This window comes from Bos mutus, chromosome 1, assembly GCF_027580195.1.
Source record: "Bos mutus isolate GX-2022 chromosome 1, NWIPB_WYAK_1.1, whole genome shotgun sequence".
Taxonomy (NCBI): domain Eukaryota; kingdom Metazoa; phylum Chordata; class Mammalia; order Artiodactyla; family Bovidae; genus Bos; species Bos mutus.
The window spans coordinates 59,414,313-59,431,777 of NC_091617.1; the positions used below are offsets into that span (position 1 = coordinate 59,414,313).

At 41.4% G+C, this 17,465-nt stretch overlaps 1 protein-coding gene across 1 annotated transcript in view; it reads left to right on the forward strand.

The window, feature by feature from the left end:
* The first annotated feature begins 9,472 nt into the window (after positions 1-9,472).
* GAP43 (growth associated protein 43) overlaps positions 9,473-17,465 on the forward strand; it is a 101,297-nt gene continuing 93,304 nt past the window's right edge. The window contains exon 1 of the mRNA XM_005890258.2: positions 9,473-9,600. Within this exon, the coding sequence (XP_005890320.1) occupies positions 9,571-9,600 (30 nt within the window). The 5' untranslated portion in view covers positions 9,473-9,570. The remainder of the gene's footprint in view (positions 9,601-17,465) is intronic.

Sequence of the window (17,465 nt, forward strand, 5' to 3'; positions counted from 1 at the left end):
TCATCACTTCCCCTTACAATACCACATCCCATTCTGGACCTCCACACATCCGAGCTTTTTATTCTTATTCTCCAGGCTGCCTGGGTTCAATCTCCAAGCCACTTGTGATTCTTCTATTTTTCTCTACCTCCTTGATATTCTTTTGTGAGGTAAATGAGATAGAATGTCTAAAGCATAAAACATGTGATATCTGAAACGTACTAGGCACTCAACAAGTGACCATTGGCTTTCTTTTCCACCTCCCCTTCCTGGTCTAGGCATTAGCATGCCCCTCTCGCTGAACCCCACTGTATCTGTCTCTTCATCCATACTAGACAATGTCACTACAGGAATTCTCTACAGTGTTCCTTCTCACAAGCCTTATGTCTAATCCCCTCCAGTGGGTTGACATCCTCAGAAAGCTGTATCCAAGTCCCAACCCCCAGTACCTATGAATGTGACCTTTCTTGGAAAAAGGGTCTTTGCATATGTGATTAGGTGAATGAAGATGAAATCCTCCTGGATTTAGAGTGGATCCTGGAGTCAATGACAGATGTACTTATAAGAGGAAGGGAAGACCATGTGAAGATGGAGGCAGAGACTGGATTCATGCACCTTCAAACCGAAGAATAGCAAGGATTGCCCACAGCCCCCAGAAACTAGAATAAAGGTATGAAATGGATTCTCCCTCAGAGCCTGCAGGAGGAACTAATTCAACCAATACTTCAAATTCAGAGTTTAAAAATGTAAGAGAATAAACATGCTATGGAAGCCCTAGGATGGCAATATACTCCTCTTGCCTGGCCCTTGGGTCCTTCTTGGTCTCAGTGTAGCCAGCTGTTCCAAGGTTTGCTCTTATTGCCCTCCTTTATAGCTCCCCCTCTTCTGCATCAGTCCTGACAGTCCTGTGATCATGTGGTGGATATTTGTGAATTTTGCCTTTTCTGACATAGTTCTTCTTCCTTCTCTGAAACTATGTCTTCTCTACTTGTTAACTTCTAATCATGAAATAAAAGACATACCCTAGTCCACAGTGATTTCCATCCTATTCCGAATTCTTATAGCACACATTTGACATTGAATGCTGTTTGGTTCAAACGGCACATTTTTTTGCATTTCACATATATATACCCTTAAGGGCAGGATGTTTTTGCAACATAGAAAATGTTAGATAAGTGAATGAAATCAGAAAATGCTGGTAGAGAATGCCCCTGTTACCAGCTTGTCTTCTCAAAAGTCACACATGGAAGCCCTCACCCTCAGTCCCTCAGAATGTGACTGTGTTTGGAAACAGGGCCATTAAAGAGAAAAGTAAGGTTCAGTTCAGTCACTCAGTTGTGTCCGACTCTTTGCAACCATGAAGCGCAGCACACCAGGCCTCCCTGTCAATCACCAACTCCCAGAGTACACGATGATGCCATCCAACCATCTCATCCTCTGTTGTTCCCTTCTCCTCCTGCCCTCAATCTTTACTAATATCAGGGTCTTTTCCAATGAGTCAGCTCTTCGCATCAGGTGGCCAAAGTATTGAAGTTTCAGCTTCAACATCAGTCCTTCTAATGAACACCCAGGACTGATCTCCTTTAGGATGGACTGGTTGGATCTCTTGGCAGTCCAAGGGACTCTCAAGAGTCTTCTCCAACATCACAGTCCAAAAGCACCAATTCTTCAGCATCCAGCTTTCCTTATAGTCCAACTCTCACATCCATACATGACTACTGAAAAAATCATAGCTTTGACTAGACAGACCTTTGTTGGCATAGAAATGTCTCTGCTTTTTAATATGCAGTCTAGGTTGGTCACAACTTTCCTTCCAAGAAATAAGCTGCAGTAACCATCTGCAGTGATTTGGAACCCCCCAAAATAAAGTCTGCCACTGTTTTCCACTGTTATCGCATCTATCTGCCGTGAAGTGGTGGGACTGGATGCCATGATCTTCGTTTTCTGAATATTGAGCTTTAAGCCAATTTTTTCACTCTCCTCTTTCACTTTCATCAAGAGGCTCTTTAGGTCTTCTTCACTTTCTGCCATAAGGGTGGTGTCATCTGCATATTTGAAGTTATTGATATTTCTCCTGGCAATCTTGATTCCAGCTTGTGCTTCTTCCAGCCCAGCGTTTCTCATGATGTACTCTGCATATAAGTTAAATAAGCAGGGTGACAATATACAGCCTTGATGTACTCCTTTTCCTATTTGGAACCAGCCTGTTGTTCCATGTCCAGTTAGTTCTAACTGTTGTTTCCTGACCTGCATATAGGTTTCTCAAGAGGTAGGTCAGGTGGTCTGGTATTCCCATCTCTTTCAGAATTTTCCACAGTTTGTGGTGATCCACACAGTCAAAGGCTTTGGCATAGTCAATCAAGCAGAAATAGATGTTTTTCTGAAACTCTCTTGCTTTTTCAATGATTCAGCAGATATTGGCAACTTGATCTCTGGTTCCTCTGCCTTTTCTAAAACCAGCTTGAACATCAGGAAGTTCACGGTTCACATATTGCTGAAGCCTGGCTTGGAGAAATTTGAGCATTACTTTACTAGCATGTGAGATGAGTGCAATTGTGCGGTAGTTTGAGCATTCTTTGGCATTGCCTTTCTTTGGGATTGGAATGAAAACTGACCTTTTCCAGTCCTATAGCCACTGCTGAGATTTCCAAATTTGCTAGCATATTGAGTGGAGCACTTTCACAGCATCATCTTTTGGGATTGGAAATAGCTCAACTGGAATTCCATCACCTCCACTAGCTTTGTTAATAGTGATGCTTCCTAAGGTCCACTTGACTTCACATTCCAGGATATCTGGCCCTAGGTGAGAAATCACACCATCGTGGTTATCTGAGTCATGAAGATCTTTTTTGTACAGTTCTTCTGTGTATTCTTGCCACCTCTTCTTAATATCTTCTGCTTCTGTTAGGTCCCAACCATTTCTGTCCTTTATTCAGCCCATCTTTGCATGAAATATTTCCTTGGTATCTCTAATTTTCTTAAAGAGATCTCTAGTCTTTCCCATTCTACTGTTTTCCTCTATTTCTTTGCACTGATCACTAAGGAAGGCTTTCTTCTCTCTCCTTGCTATTCTTTGGAACTCTGCATTCAAATGGGTATATCTTTCCTTTTTTCCTTTGTTTTTTGCTTCTCTTCTTCTCACAGCTATTTTTAAGGCCTCCTCAGACAGCCATTTTGCTTTTCTGCATTTCTTTTTCTTGAGGATAATCTTGATCCCTTTATCCTATACAATATCACAAATTTCTGTCCATAATTCATCAGGCACTCTGTCTATCAGATCTAGTCCCTTAAATCTATTTTTCACTTCCACTGTAGAATCATAAGGGATTTGATTTAGGTCATACCAGAATGGTCAAGGGGTTTTCCCTACTTTCTTCAATTTAAGCCTGAATTTGGCAATAAAGAGTTCACGATCTGAGCCACAGTCGGCTCCTGGTCTTGTTTTTGCTGATTGTATAGAGCTTCTCCATTTTGGCTACAAAGAATATAATCAATCTGATTTCAGTATTGACCCCATCTGGTGATGTCCATGTGTAGAGTCTTCTCTTATGTTGTTGGGAGAGGCTGTTTCCTATGACCAGTGTGTTCTCTTGACAAAACTCTATTAGCCTTTGCCCTGCTTCATTCTCTACTCCAAGGCCAAATTTGCCTGTTACTCCAGGTGTTCCTTGACTTCCTACTTTTCCATTCCAGTTTCCTATAAGGAAAAGGACATATTTTGGGGGTGTTAGTTCTAAAAGGTCTTGTAGGTTTCATAGAGCTGTTAAGCTTCAACTTCTTTAGCATCACTGATCAAGGCATAGACTTGGATTACCGTAATATTGAATGGTTTGCCTTGGAAATGAACAGAGATCATTCTGTCATTTTTGAGATTGCATCCAAGTACTGCATTTTGGACTCTTTTGTTGACTATGATGGCTACTCCATTTCTTCTAAGGGATTATTGCCCATAGTAGTAGATATAATGGTCATCTGAGTTAAATTCACCCATTCTAGTCCATTTTAGTTTGCTGATTCCTAGAATGTCGATGTTCACTCTTGACATCTCCAGTTTGACTGCTTCCAATTTGCCTTGATTTGTGGACCTAACATTCCAGTTTCCTATGCAATATTGCTGTTTACAGCATCAGACCTCGCTTCCATCACCAGTCACATCCACAACTTGGGTGTTGTTTTTGCTTTGGCTCCATCCCTTGATGGTTTCTGGAGTTATTTCTCCACTGATCTCTAGCAGCATATTGGGCACCTACCGACCTGGTGAGGTCATCTTTCAGTGTCCTATCTTATTGCCTTTTCATACTGTTCATGGGGTTCTCAAGGCAAGAATACTGAGGTGGTTTGCCATTCCCTTCTCCAGTGAACCACATTTTGTCAGACCTCTCCACCATGACCCGTCTGTCTTGGGTGGCTCCACATGGCATGGCTTAGTTTCATTGAGTTAGATAAGGCTGTGATCCATGTGGTCAGAATGGCTAGTTGTCTGTGATTGTGGTTTCAGTCTGTCTGCCCTGTGATGCCCTCTCTCAGTGCCTACCATCTTACTTGGGTTTCTCTTACCTTGGGCGTGGGGTATCTCTTCATGGCTGCTCCAACAAAGCGCAGCTGCTGCTCCTTACTTTGGACGTGGGGTATCTTCTCACGGCCACTGCTCCTGACCTTGGACAGGAAAGTAAGGTTAAACAAGTTTATATGAGTCAGCTCTAATCCAATTGACTGATGTCCTTTAATAAGGGGAAATTTGGATACAGGGCGACACCAGGGGTGCAAGTGTACAGAGGGACCTCTTCATGAAGTGGCAGTGAGAGGGCAGCCATCTGCAAGTCTGGGAGAGAGGCCTGGAATAGCCCCTTCTCTCCTGGCCCTCAGGGGGAAGCAACCCTGCAAGCACCTTGGTCTTCTAGCCTCCAGAAATGTGAGCAAATAAAATTCTGTTGTTTAAGCCACCTAGTTTGTGGTATTTTGTTATAGTAATCATAGCACACTACTATAACAGGTAAAAGGCTGACTAAAAGTTGAAAGAAAAAAAAAAAAAAAAGAATTCCTGCAAAGGGGAGAGAAAAGATGAAGATATTCTCTACCTGATTGGACAATGTTCTTTTCTCAAGTAGCAATCCTAAAGTGGTAGGCTATCTGACAGAGCCATTGGTAAAGCCTAGCAACTCCTGGGTTTGTTATGAAAAGCAACATCACTTTAGTATGAAGTTCAAAGAGCTCTGAGAAAGGAACTGGGACCTGGCCTTTACCGTGCTTCACCTTCTTCTGGAATGATGGTAGCGCCTAACCTATAGTCAGGAAGTTACCTGATAGTCTCGTGAATTAATCGGTAGTCTAAAATTATTTTACGAGTTTACATTTAAGGGTTTTCTGCGATTATCTATAAGTGTATACAGATTAGTGGATCCACTGTAGAATTGGCTGGTGGGGATCAGGACAATAATAGTTATTTAACTTGTTTTTATATATGCATTTTTTTTTTTGCCAAGATCCTATCAGTGTGTGCTTTTTTCCTTCCTCATTCCTTCCACCATCCTATAACCTCCATTCAGCTTTCCTAGTGGCTCAGATGGTAAAGAGTCCTCCTGCAATTCAGGAGACCCAAGTTCGATCCCTGGGTCATGAAGATCCCCTGGAGAAGGGAATGGCAACCCACTCCAGTATTCTTGCCTGGAGAATTCCATGGACAGAGGAGCCTGATGGGCTAGAGTCCACAGGGTTTCCAAGAGTCAGACACGACTGAGTGACTAACATTTGAGCCTCCCTTGCTTAAAGGAAAACTAATGCATTAGAATTTTTTCCATATTATTCAAATTAAATTTAGAATCTTGATCTCCCTTCTGGGATGTAATTTTTAGAAGTCCACTGACAGAATATTCTATGTCCAGAGGGAGTCATCCAAAATTGTGAGGACTCTAAATGCTGAGGCACCTGAGGATGGTTGAACATATACTGAGGATATATATATATACACACACTGGGTGGATATATACTGAGGACTTGCTATTGAATGCAGGTATCAATGTGTTCTTCATGGCTCTTGAGTGTAAGGGCTGGGCTAATAGGTGGACCTTTCAGGATGCTGATTTCATTTCAACACAAAAGCTTCCACTACACGGTCTAAACTCCTAAGGATCAGAAGTAATGAGGTGTAGAAGCCCACTGAGTGTTGCTGTATTTTAGTGGTTAATGGGGTCTGGAGTTGTGGCTTTACCTCTTGTTACCTGTGTGTCTTCATCTACGTACTTAATTTATTAGTTTAAATAGTCCCATCAAAATGAAATTAATGATTGTATCTACCTCATTTTGAATATTAAGTGAAATAATGTATGTAAACTGCTGAGAAAACTGGGGTTAACAAAGGTGGTTTAACATACTAGGTCACATAGTTCATCCAGGCCTGTGCCTGATTTTGAACTCTAGACTCTGATTTAATCATGCCATGTTGTTTCCAAGTTTCCTCCCCACAAATAAAAGGGTAAAGAAGATATAAATGGGAGAGCTGAGGAGTCTATTGAAAGGGAAAGGAGTTGGCCCCTTTCCATAGCCAACTATGGTCCTTGTTAGGCCACAGTGTTGATGCAATGATCTTATCTATGAATCTGTTTAAATACCCAATTAAGCTTTCTTTCCTCTCTCTCTCTTGCTCTCTGTTCTCATCCCTCTGCTTCCTCCTTTTATCACCCTCCAGCCCTCAGCACGCTAAGCAGGCAGACACTAATCCCAACAGGAATGACTCTGATGAAGCTGTTTCTTATCCATTGTTTACCTCTTCTATCACTTACATATATAGACGGTTGTTTTTGAAAACTTGGCTTTGACTGGTCTCATTACATTAAAAAAAATATTAAACTCAGAACCTAATTCTTTTTTATCATTAAATATGAAAACTAAGAAGCAAACTGAGAGGAGTAAAAGACCAAGTAAGGCTGGATCTGAAGCAGGTCATACTCAAGAAGTCCTCTGGGAATAATTTATAACCATTACCCCACTGGGAATCTCTCTGAGACAGTCTATTCTAAGGTGAGTGTACCTTGAACTTTGTCAAAATGTACTGAGCACCTATTAAGCCTAGTGATCTTGATAATAAGTAGGATAATAAGTTGTCTGGTTGATGGACTCATGTCTGGGATGGACTAGAAAGAATATGAGCTATTTAATTGGGTTTCCCTGGTAGCTCAGATGGTTAAGAATCTGCCTGCAGTGCAGGAGACCTGGGTTGGATCCCTGGGTTGGGAAGATCCTGTGGAGAAGGGAGTGGCAACCCATCCATTCTTGCCTCGAAAATTCCACAGACAGAGAAGCCTGGCAGGCTACAGTCAATGGGATCGCAGAGCTGGACACGACTGAGCGACTAACACTTTAGTTACTGTAATTGGGAATGCTTATCATCACTAATGAACAACAAGAAAGAGTTTGAAAAGTTCTTCAAGATATTTACTTGAAAACATCACCAAAATTTCAGAAAAGTACAGTATTTGAGGTAAAGCTACTATGTGCTGAGAATGACTCTATTGTGCTTTGCATGAATTATATTATTTGGTCCTCACAACATGTTGACAAGGTTGACATTATTATCCCCATTTTACTGATTGGAAAACTGGGTGAAGGGACTTCCCTAGTGGCCCAGTGGCTAAGACTCTGAGCTCACAATGCAAGAGGCCAGGGTTCAATCCCTGGTCAAGGAACTAGATCCCCCAAGCTGCAGCTAAAGATCCACATGCCACAAGGAAGACTGAAGATTCCATGTGCTGCAACTCTGACCTGGCACAGCCAAATACACACACACACACACACACACACACACACATATATATATATAAAGAAAACTAGGCACGGAGAGGTTCAGTAACATTCCCAAGATCACACAGCACTATATATATCTAAAATCTATGCCATGTATACTTTCTTTAAAGTCATATTTTCCTTCACCCAAATTATGAAAAACCATAGATGAAATTGAAGAAATAGCCTTCATGATATATTTTCTCTTCTCATGACAGATGAATTTACTTTTATTCCTCTTGTCCAAACTGTAAACTATCATTCTGGGCTTGCCAAACAAAGAATGTCACTAACCATCTAACTCTGTAAGGGTTACGTCATTAGCCCTGCTGTCACTGACCTTTAATACACTCTGAAAGTTCAGGGTGGAGATCAGGAATGAAGCACTCTGTGCTCTGAGAAAACCAGCAGAATTGGCCTTCCAATGGATATGTTTAGGAAAAATTTTTAAAGAACATGGATTGTTGTACCTTTCCATTCTTAGAAAAGCTCTAAAACCATTAACGAAGATAAAAGCACTAAAACCATTCATCAAGATATCTGTTCCTTGTGTCTAGCAGTAATCTTTATACCAAGACGGACCAAGCATATGTTACCAAGATCACCTGTGTGCCAACCTCCCCACTTACCTCAGCAGCTCCTCAGAACTCTCTGAGAGCCTGTTTCCCAGGCTATAGTCCTTAACAAATTCCCAGTTTTGTAAAATGGAAAAAGTAAAATGGAAACTCAGAGCTCTCACATTGTGTTTTTACTTCAGTCAATAGACATTATTCATATTACACAGATAGCTCAGCTTTTTCAGTAAAATTAGAAGAAACTCCAATTTTCAAACAGGTGTATGTGCATTAAGAAAAAAACTACCATGTGATTTTTATATATGAATGCTAAATCCTAAACATTAGTTATTACTTCTGAACTTGAGTGCTTAGAATGTTTAAAATGCAGTATATTCATGTGGGTTTTTCAAGGCTTTTGGAGCATGTATGAGATATGTTTGTGCATGTCTAAATTTATACACATGTATTTAAGTTATGTGAGTGCTGAGCACAGTGTCTACAGGGTAGGATATTCACATGTTTCATTTTGGGGGGAGAACTTAACCCTCACAATGATTAACTGTGCATAAAATCTAAATAGCATATATAATGTATTGTATAGGTCTGACTACTCTTTCAGAATAGCAGTTCTTCGCTTTTACAGTATTGGGAAAAGAAAAAAATTAGTAAAGAAATATTAGCATTCCTCAAGCTCCTCTTCTCTCAAACATATTCCATAAAATCTCTTGAACAGGCTGGAATACCCTTCTATGCCCCCACCCCACCATCCTCTCAATGCAGTGGGAAAGTCGGTGGGTAATTGGGTCCAGATTGGAGATGTTTAAATATTCATGAGGCTGGCAGGGGACTGGGAGGGGGGTGACTGTCTAGAATGGGGGTGGGGGCTGGGGGAAGTGATTAGTCATTGAAAGCTAGTGAACAATTCTGAGAAAGAGATCCAGAGACAGGGAAGAAAAAGAGATAGGCAGAGACTGGGTGGGGAGATGAGAAAAGAGGAAGAGAGGCAAGAGAGGAGAGTGAGAGCCAGAGAGGGAGAGCGAGCATGTGCGGTGAGCAATAGCTGTGGACCTTACAGTTGCTGCTAACTGCCCTGGTGTGTGTGAGGGAGAGAGAGGGAGGGAGGGAGAGAGAGCGCGCTAGCGCGAGAGAGAGAGCGAGTGAGCAAGCGAGCAGAAAAGAGGTGGAGAGGGGGGGAATAAGAAAGAGAGAGGAGGAAAGGAGAGAAGGCAGGAAGAAGGCAAGGGACGATACAACCATGCTGTGCTGTATGCGAAGAACCAAACAGGTAGACCTAAAGATTTTTACTTCTTCTTGTTGTGAAATTACCAGTGTGCAATATTTCCCTATGAAGGTAGAAAAAATATTTTAACCGCTTCTGCTCTGGCCATGGTGCTCCCGTTTCCTTAGCATATGGCAACTGATGCTTGCATCCCAGCTTTTATTCTCTTCTTTCATGGTCTGGTTTTGGAATGCTGCTTCTAATTAGGAGGAGGTTAGAAAAAAAATACGCCTGTTTGGCTAGAAAAAAGGTTTTTTTTTTTTTTTTTTAAGGTGTCTGGTTTTGCTGGTGTGGATATGAAGAGAGGTGTGGGGGAGAAAATGTGGGGTCTACCTACAAGATGGGGAGGCAATCCTTTATATTATTCGCAAAAAAAAAAAAAAAAAAAAAACCGGGAGGTTGAAAGAATCATATTCAGTAATGAGTATTGCTTGTTCTGTCGTACAATTTTCTCACATGTGCTGCGGAAGAAGCCCTATTTCCCACATGCATGAGCTTCACATTGGCGCAGGTATTAATGGGCAAACATGTGAAGGTTGAATTTATTTATTTTTCAATGAATGAATGAAACTGTAATGTGGGAGATTTTTAAAAGAGAATCAAGAGACTGCTGGGGCTGGGAAAGAAATTGGCCATGTAGAAGGGGAAAATTCAGTCGATTGTGCACCAGCTGGTCCGAGGAGAGGGTGGATGGACCACGCCCCTAGGAGCTTTGAGCACCGACGGGATGGGAAAGACGAGCGGAGAATTACCTGTTGGAAATCAGGTCTCTTCTCCCCTTCCTTTGCATCTTTCCTAGAATTGTAGTGACCAAAGACGGACTAACATTCCGGATTATAAGCATGGTGACTCATTTTCATCAGGAAAAGGGACACATAGAAGATTAGCAAGAAGCAGAGCCCCCTCCCTCTCTCCCACACTGCTCCCACTGCTCAGGTTTTCCTTCCATTTTCCAATTGCTCACTTATTTCGTGAAAGACAGATTAGAAACTTGATTGGGGTACGGGTGGGGAGGAATGACTAGGACGGTATTCCGCAGCAACCGACAGTGCCGCGGCATCCACCAAAAGGCGCTTTCCAACATTGATGGGAACACCTCTGAGGGATTTTGGCGAAGGTTAAGGAGGAAAATGGATGTGGGATTTGGGTGAGTGTGTGCTTGTACGTGTGTGTGCGTCTTCCTGGGAGGGGAGGATGTCTTGGGCAAAAGAGCCCTTTGCACATTGACTGCCTTATGGGTGGGGTGCAAGATACAGGATTTGGGCATTATTTCTGTGCAGGTATTGGATAGGGGGGTCAATTTGTAATATACCTGGCGAATCCGAAGAGAGTGGAGAGGTGGGGAAGAACCTGGCTGCCAGCTTTGCACTTTTAGCCAGCGCCCTGGAAGGGGGGCGCGGAGGGGGGGGCGGGGCGGGGAGGGACGAGGTAGTGAGGATGAAGGAGAAGGAAGAGGAAGGGGAAGGGAGACTGAGCAGAATCTCAGAGCAGTGGGTGGAGAGGGTGGAGAGGCCGGGGCAAAACTAAATAAATAAATAAATAAATAGGTAGATAGATATTAATAGATAGGTGATAGATAAAGTAGCAGGCACCTGTGGTTATGCGTGTGGTTTGTGTAAGGATGTTTGGGGAAGGCGAAGAGTCTTACATGTGCCACTTCGCTAAACTGCTCTAGGATTCCAGAGACTGATGCTTCCGTTCGCTCATTTTTCAAACCTGCACGTTTCCTCTCCTTATCTTCCTTCATTCTAATACATAAATGCAGTAGATACAGGTGGCTGGGCTAAGCACACTGTCAAGAAAATGTTCTGAAGTTGCCTTCCTGATGAGCTGCAGAAATAAAATTTAGGAAGGCAGAGCCTTAAGAAAATTAATGCTAGTCATTAAAAAAAAGCTTTAATTTGGGGAAAGAAAAAATATGCTGGTTTACAACTTTTTGTCACCTTATGTATACACATACATGTGTATACACACATGCCCCCTCTGACAAAGGAAACCAACCATGATATTTTGAAAGGGAATTGAGGCTAAAGAAATTCCCTTCCCCAAAGGGGACAGCTGCCTTCACCTGGGTCCTCTCACTGACAGCCCCAAGCATTCACTAGGATGTGTGCAAAGTGATGAAACTGAAGCAGTGTGTTTCGGGAGTTGTAGAAATTCATATGTGAATGTGTACAGTGTCCGCATACTTCACATAGGACAGTCATGCATGAGCCCTGTATGGTTTCCATATGCCGGCATGCGTTTTAGCATAATTCGTATTCAAGAGAGAAAATTGAAAGGTATAGAAATAGTCCTCTTTTGCCCATATGTTTTATACATGTGCACTTCTGTGTGAAATGGTCCTGTCCCCTACTGACCATTGCTGTGTATCACTCACATAAGTCAGTATTTAGGATGCCATTAAATCAGATGGGAGGAAATGGTGTATTCAGGGTGTGGGCTCACACTGCACTGACTGGCATTTCTATAGCTTGAGTACTTAGTCTCATACAGGTTTTGTGCTTGAGGGTGAAATGATCCTATATCATTTATGACAGACTCCGATTGTATTTATCTTTCTTCTGCCATCTATTTACCATCCTAGTGCTTAACAGGGAATAAAACAAGGGCAAAATCCTGCAAAGGTCTAAACTCTGCCACACCCATGAAATCCAGCATAAACGTGGGAGGGGGCTGGGGGCTGCACTTCCTTCCTCTTCCACTTGAGCTGCATAAAGAAGCAGTCCAGGATTTCCGAGTTGTAATACATTGCCTATGGCTGCGAAGAAAGCATAAATGATCTTTATTAGCCTCTAATTACCACTATAGATTATTATAGCAGGAAGAAGAGAATGAGAGTGGGGTGGAGAGAAGTAGATGATAAAGGAGGGGTTAAAATAGAAATAAAATAAAAGGATCCCTGAGATTTTATTGGCTTATGATTTTCAAATGTCTTGGGGCTAACTTTAAATAGCTTAATTACCATGCATTCTGCAGATGATGAAAAACTTGCAAGATGTGATCTGTGTCCACAAAGCAATAGAACTGCGAGGTGTTTCTTTTGTTGAAAAATAAAGACTTTAATTTGTAACTGAAGTATAAAGAATACCAATACAAGCAAGAAGCCTTGTAGCCCCCACCACTCAACACCACCAACATCTGCATTTTTCTGCATATGACAGATAATTCTTAGTGTGATCTGTGGTTCAGAATTCCAACCTGGTTGTGTCTTTCCCTTGCAATGATTGAAAGGTGTGGAAGGATGCTGCCTGGTTGCTGGTGCAGACAATTCCTTCTAGTGATAAATTGAATTCCTCCTAAATTTCACCGAGCCACACCCAGTGTCACCAGGGACTAAGAGGATTAATTAAATGGAGGCATTCTACTTAATATAGTTGAAACTGTTCAGTTTTTCTTTTAATGGTGATTTCTACCACACATTTCCAAATTTAAACAGAAGAAGAAATCATTTAAAGGGCATTTTTTTCTACCAAATTGTCTAGACTTGCAGAGAATCTTAGAGAATTAATGGTGTGTCTAGAAATGCATTAATATCTGGTGAATCTATAATTCCTTCTAGCCCATGCCAGGGTGCAGATACAATGATCCCTGCTCTCTCATGCTGACAGTCTATAACCCTGGTACCCTCTTTCTCCACCCATGTTGAGGCAATTGGGTTAAGAAAATGTAGGGTTAATTTTCTCTCTTGCTGAGCTGGCATAACTACACAAACCTTTCATGTTTTATGCTAAAGGGCAGCACTCCTGTTCACTGAGAAGGAGAGTGGCTCCAGGTCTCCTTTTCCTCCGTCATAGTGAAATTGTCAGTGTTAAGCCTGGGGCTGATTAATCTACATACTTCAGTTTTACCTGGCACCATAAGGAAAAGGGCGGGGGTGTCCTTGCATTAGTGGTAGGCAGATATATTAACCAAATGTTCTCCTTGTTTATACTGATAAAGTAAGAAAAGTCTAGAACTTCCTCTAATATTAAAGGGACATTTCAAAGGGTGCACATACTTAGGTCATCTCAAGAGAAGATACAATATTTAAATAATTACTTCCCTATTAGCTGTCATAGAGGCATTCAGGCAACCAAGTGTGTCTGTTGTCAATCAAAGAAGTGATTGTGGGCAGGAATTCTCCTTTCTGAATTTCTGAAGTATGGTCTGGTTGCCCCTGCACCACTGTACTGATTTTCAGAACATTCTCTTTAGTGTTGGGAAGAGCACTGTGCTGAGAGTCTTCAGTTTATACCACTTTCTGATTCTGTGGTCTCGAATGAATCATATAATCTTTGGCTTCAATTTCCTCCTGTAGGATGGAGACTAAAAACCAAAAAATGAAAACAAACAAAAGTCCTTCCATGCTTACTTTAAAAGTTTCTGTGAGGATCAAGCAAAATTGATATGAAAACAAAGATCGATACAAATAAAAGAAACTTTTCTCTCTGAGGTTTGCAACATGAGGCTTGGCTTAGAAATTGCCCGCCTTTCTGGACTGTCAAGCGCCTGCTACACTTCCGTTTCCTGTTGGAGAAGTAGTTCCTTCTGTTCATCCTTGATTCCTCCTCTTCATCACTCCCCATTCACTATCCCATTTTTTAATAGAGGGCTTCTGTTCCCGTAATTCCACTAAAACGAGTTCTGAAAGAGATACCATATCCAGTGACTGTCTTTTAGTTTGCATCTCATTTGCTGTCTCTTTGGTATTTTATATTGTTGTCTATGCCTCTTCCTGAAACTATCTCCTCATTTGGCCCTATCATATCCTTCCTCTTTCTCCTCCTTCTCACATAGGTCCTTTTCTGTTCTTTGCTGGCTTTGTTCATTCTCTCCCTCCCCAAATATCAATTATATGCTAATTATTTATCTTGATCTCTTTCTCTTATTCTACACATTAATTTCTAGGTGGTCTCACTCACCTCCAGAGTTGTAAATACCTGTGTGATTTCCAAATCTGTAAACTAGATCTCTCTCCTGAGCTCTGATCCATAGACATCTCTGTCAATATTTCAGAGATGCCCATGCTCATGATGAATAAAGCCAAACTCAGTGTCTCCCATTTTGTACCACTTAGTCTTCCTCCAAATTCCCACCCTTATTGCTGTAACACCATCTATCCAGCTTCCAAACTCTAGAAAAATGGTATTGATTCTAAAACTATGATTTTCTTTCAGTCCCCAAATCTAGTTATGAAATTCTTAGATCCTCATTAAAAAGATTTTGAATTCATCCTCTGCTTTTTCACTTGCACCACAAATAACCTAGTTCTGACTTTCATTACCTCCTATCTGGACAAAGACAATAACTTCTTTTCTGGACTCCCTACCTCCTCCATCTTGCTCGCCTTCCATTCTTGTAAATAACACTGCTCTTATCTTTACCTAACACAAATCTGATCAGATTATTTCCTTCCTGACAATCTTCTAATGGTTCTGTATTAATGGTAAGCTAAATACAAACTCTTCAGCGCTGATGGAATGATCTAGTCTTGACTATCTTTCCAGTACTGTCTTCAAATACCTCTTCTCTCAACCGATGCCACATCAATATTTCAGGCCTTGGTGTCTTTGCTCTATGCCTAGAAAATTTCCATTCCCTCCGCAAAAGTTAGCTTTTTTAAGCCATTCTTGACCTCCCTTGTATTGTTTTCTTCTACCTTCTTTGTGACCATGCTATAGTCTGTATAATCACTATTATACCCCTTGTTACACTATATAGCATTGGTTTTTTCCACATACTGGTGTCCATACTGTGAGCTGCTTAAGGGAAATGGTGAAACCTTGATCATTCTTCTATCTCCAGTGCCTACCACAATGCTTGGCACATAATGTAATGGATTTTAACTGTGGATAATCTGTTTGTTAAATGAATACAGAACTCATTTTACAGTCTTTCCATGAGTTGTGGTGTATATAAATGGATGGAACTTCTACTAGATTTTTTAAAGATCTATTGGCACCAAAGTTTGAAGTGGAACTAAACATTATTGATTCCTGTTAATAATCAACAGACATGAAAACCATTGCTTTTTAATGAAAGCAGATACAGAATGCAAAATGAGCCCATGTAGACTATGTTTCTCCCAACTATCGTGACTAGTACCATCGGCAAACCGCTCTTTGATGTCTCCTCCCCACCACTCAACACACTAGCCCCACCCTCTGAGGTTAGCAGAGTCCCAGATTATGCACACACTTATCTTGGATCTTCTCAGGCCCTTCCTTTTGGGCCCCAGTTGCTTACACATGTTGCTCTGCTCCACAACTATTCCAAATAGACCATGACTCAATCCCTCACTAGCCTTCGTTATTTCATTGATCACACAAACTTAAAAAAAAATGTGTGTACTTTGGCCTATGCTCAGAGGCCCACATCCAAGAATTAATTTTAGTTACATTTGGGTTTGTTATCTTCCCACTGAACTAGCCACATAATAATATTCTGCAAAGAGAAATCTTGCATGAAGGTAAAGGGAGATTGAATGGTAAGTAGTCCCTCAAATGTCCGTTGAATGAATGAGAATCAGATAAAGTTTATCTTTCTTAGCTTGGAATAGGGTAAAGGAATTTGGATTCTGGGGCAGGCCTATGGTAGCCAGGATGAGGCACATTGTGAATACAGCTTTACCTGAAAATACTCTTTGCCAGACCCTCAGTAGTGGATTTTTCCTGACTTAATTAGCATGGCCTTGAGAACAGTAAGACCAGATGATCTATCAGTGAAGCTGAATAGTGCTTCCCAGTCTCCACACCCTCTTGCTCATGGCTCTCAATGTTTTCCTTTCAGCTTTCCTTTTTTTCTCTCCTCCCCTCATGTTCAAGTGGAGTTTTTCTAATTAAGTAATGCCAGCTCACATTTAGTGGACGAGGCCAAAATATGAGAGTTTTAAGAAAAAGTATGTCCCTTCCAACTTTCCAAATAGGTGTTTTAGACAACACAGGTACGTTAGCTATATCTGGCACATAGTAGCTTATCAATAAAAAATATTTATTGAGGGAATAAAAGTAGGGAGGGAGAGATCCTCGTGATGGGCCCTGAGGGGATATGTTATGATACAGAAGACCATAGCCTACGTACCTACTGAGAACTGGCTATGTGTATATGCACACTCAGTTCTACTGATCCTCCTCTCAAGGTATGTATGTGTGTGTGCTTAGTCACCCAGTCATCTGACTCTTTGCAACCCTTTGGATGGTAGCCCATCAGGTTACTCTCCATGGGATTTTTCAGGCAAGAATACTGGAGTGGGTTGCCATTTTCCTCCTCCAGGGAGCTTCCTGATCCAGGGGTTGAACCTGCGTTTCCTGTGTCTCCTGCATTGGTAGGCAGATTCTTTATCAGCTGAGCCATCAGGGAAGCCCTGACCTCAAGGTGGTGGTGGTCAAAGTCACAATTCTGTCACCGTTCTGCTCAGAGTAGAGTGACACCCTTGCAGTGAGTTTAGATTGTACAATGGGAGCATGACCCTCTAGATTCCCTATCCTTAGTTATTTACAGATCTTATTTTCTTAGATGTTGTGTGTTTAATGTCCTGTTTCATGTCTTTGTAGTGGAATAAACCCTACCCTGGGTTCTAGACCCGGCTCTGCCAATTGCTTGTCCTGTGACCTTGGGTAAGTAACATCATCTTTCTGAGCCTCAGTTTATCCATCTATATAAGTGGGCAAGTAAAAAGAATACTCCAAATCCAGACCTGCCTTTTCTACTAAGTCGGTGTGAGGCTCAAATAAAGTCATAAAAATAAAAGTGTTTTGTAAACAATGTGTTTTTCAAGTGCAAAGTATTATTAATTGAGGAATTCCACATATTGAAACCTAAAGTACTCATGTTTCTATGTAAAGGAGTACTCTTGCTCTCTATAGAATATACATACATTTTCAGCTTTC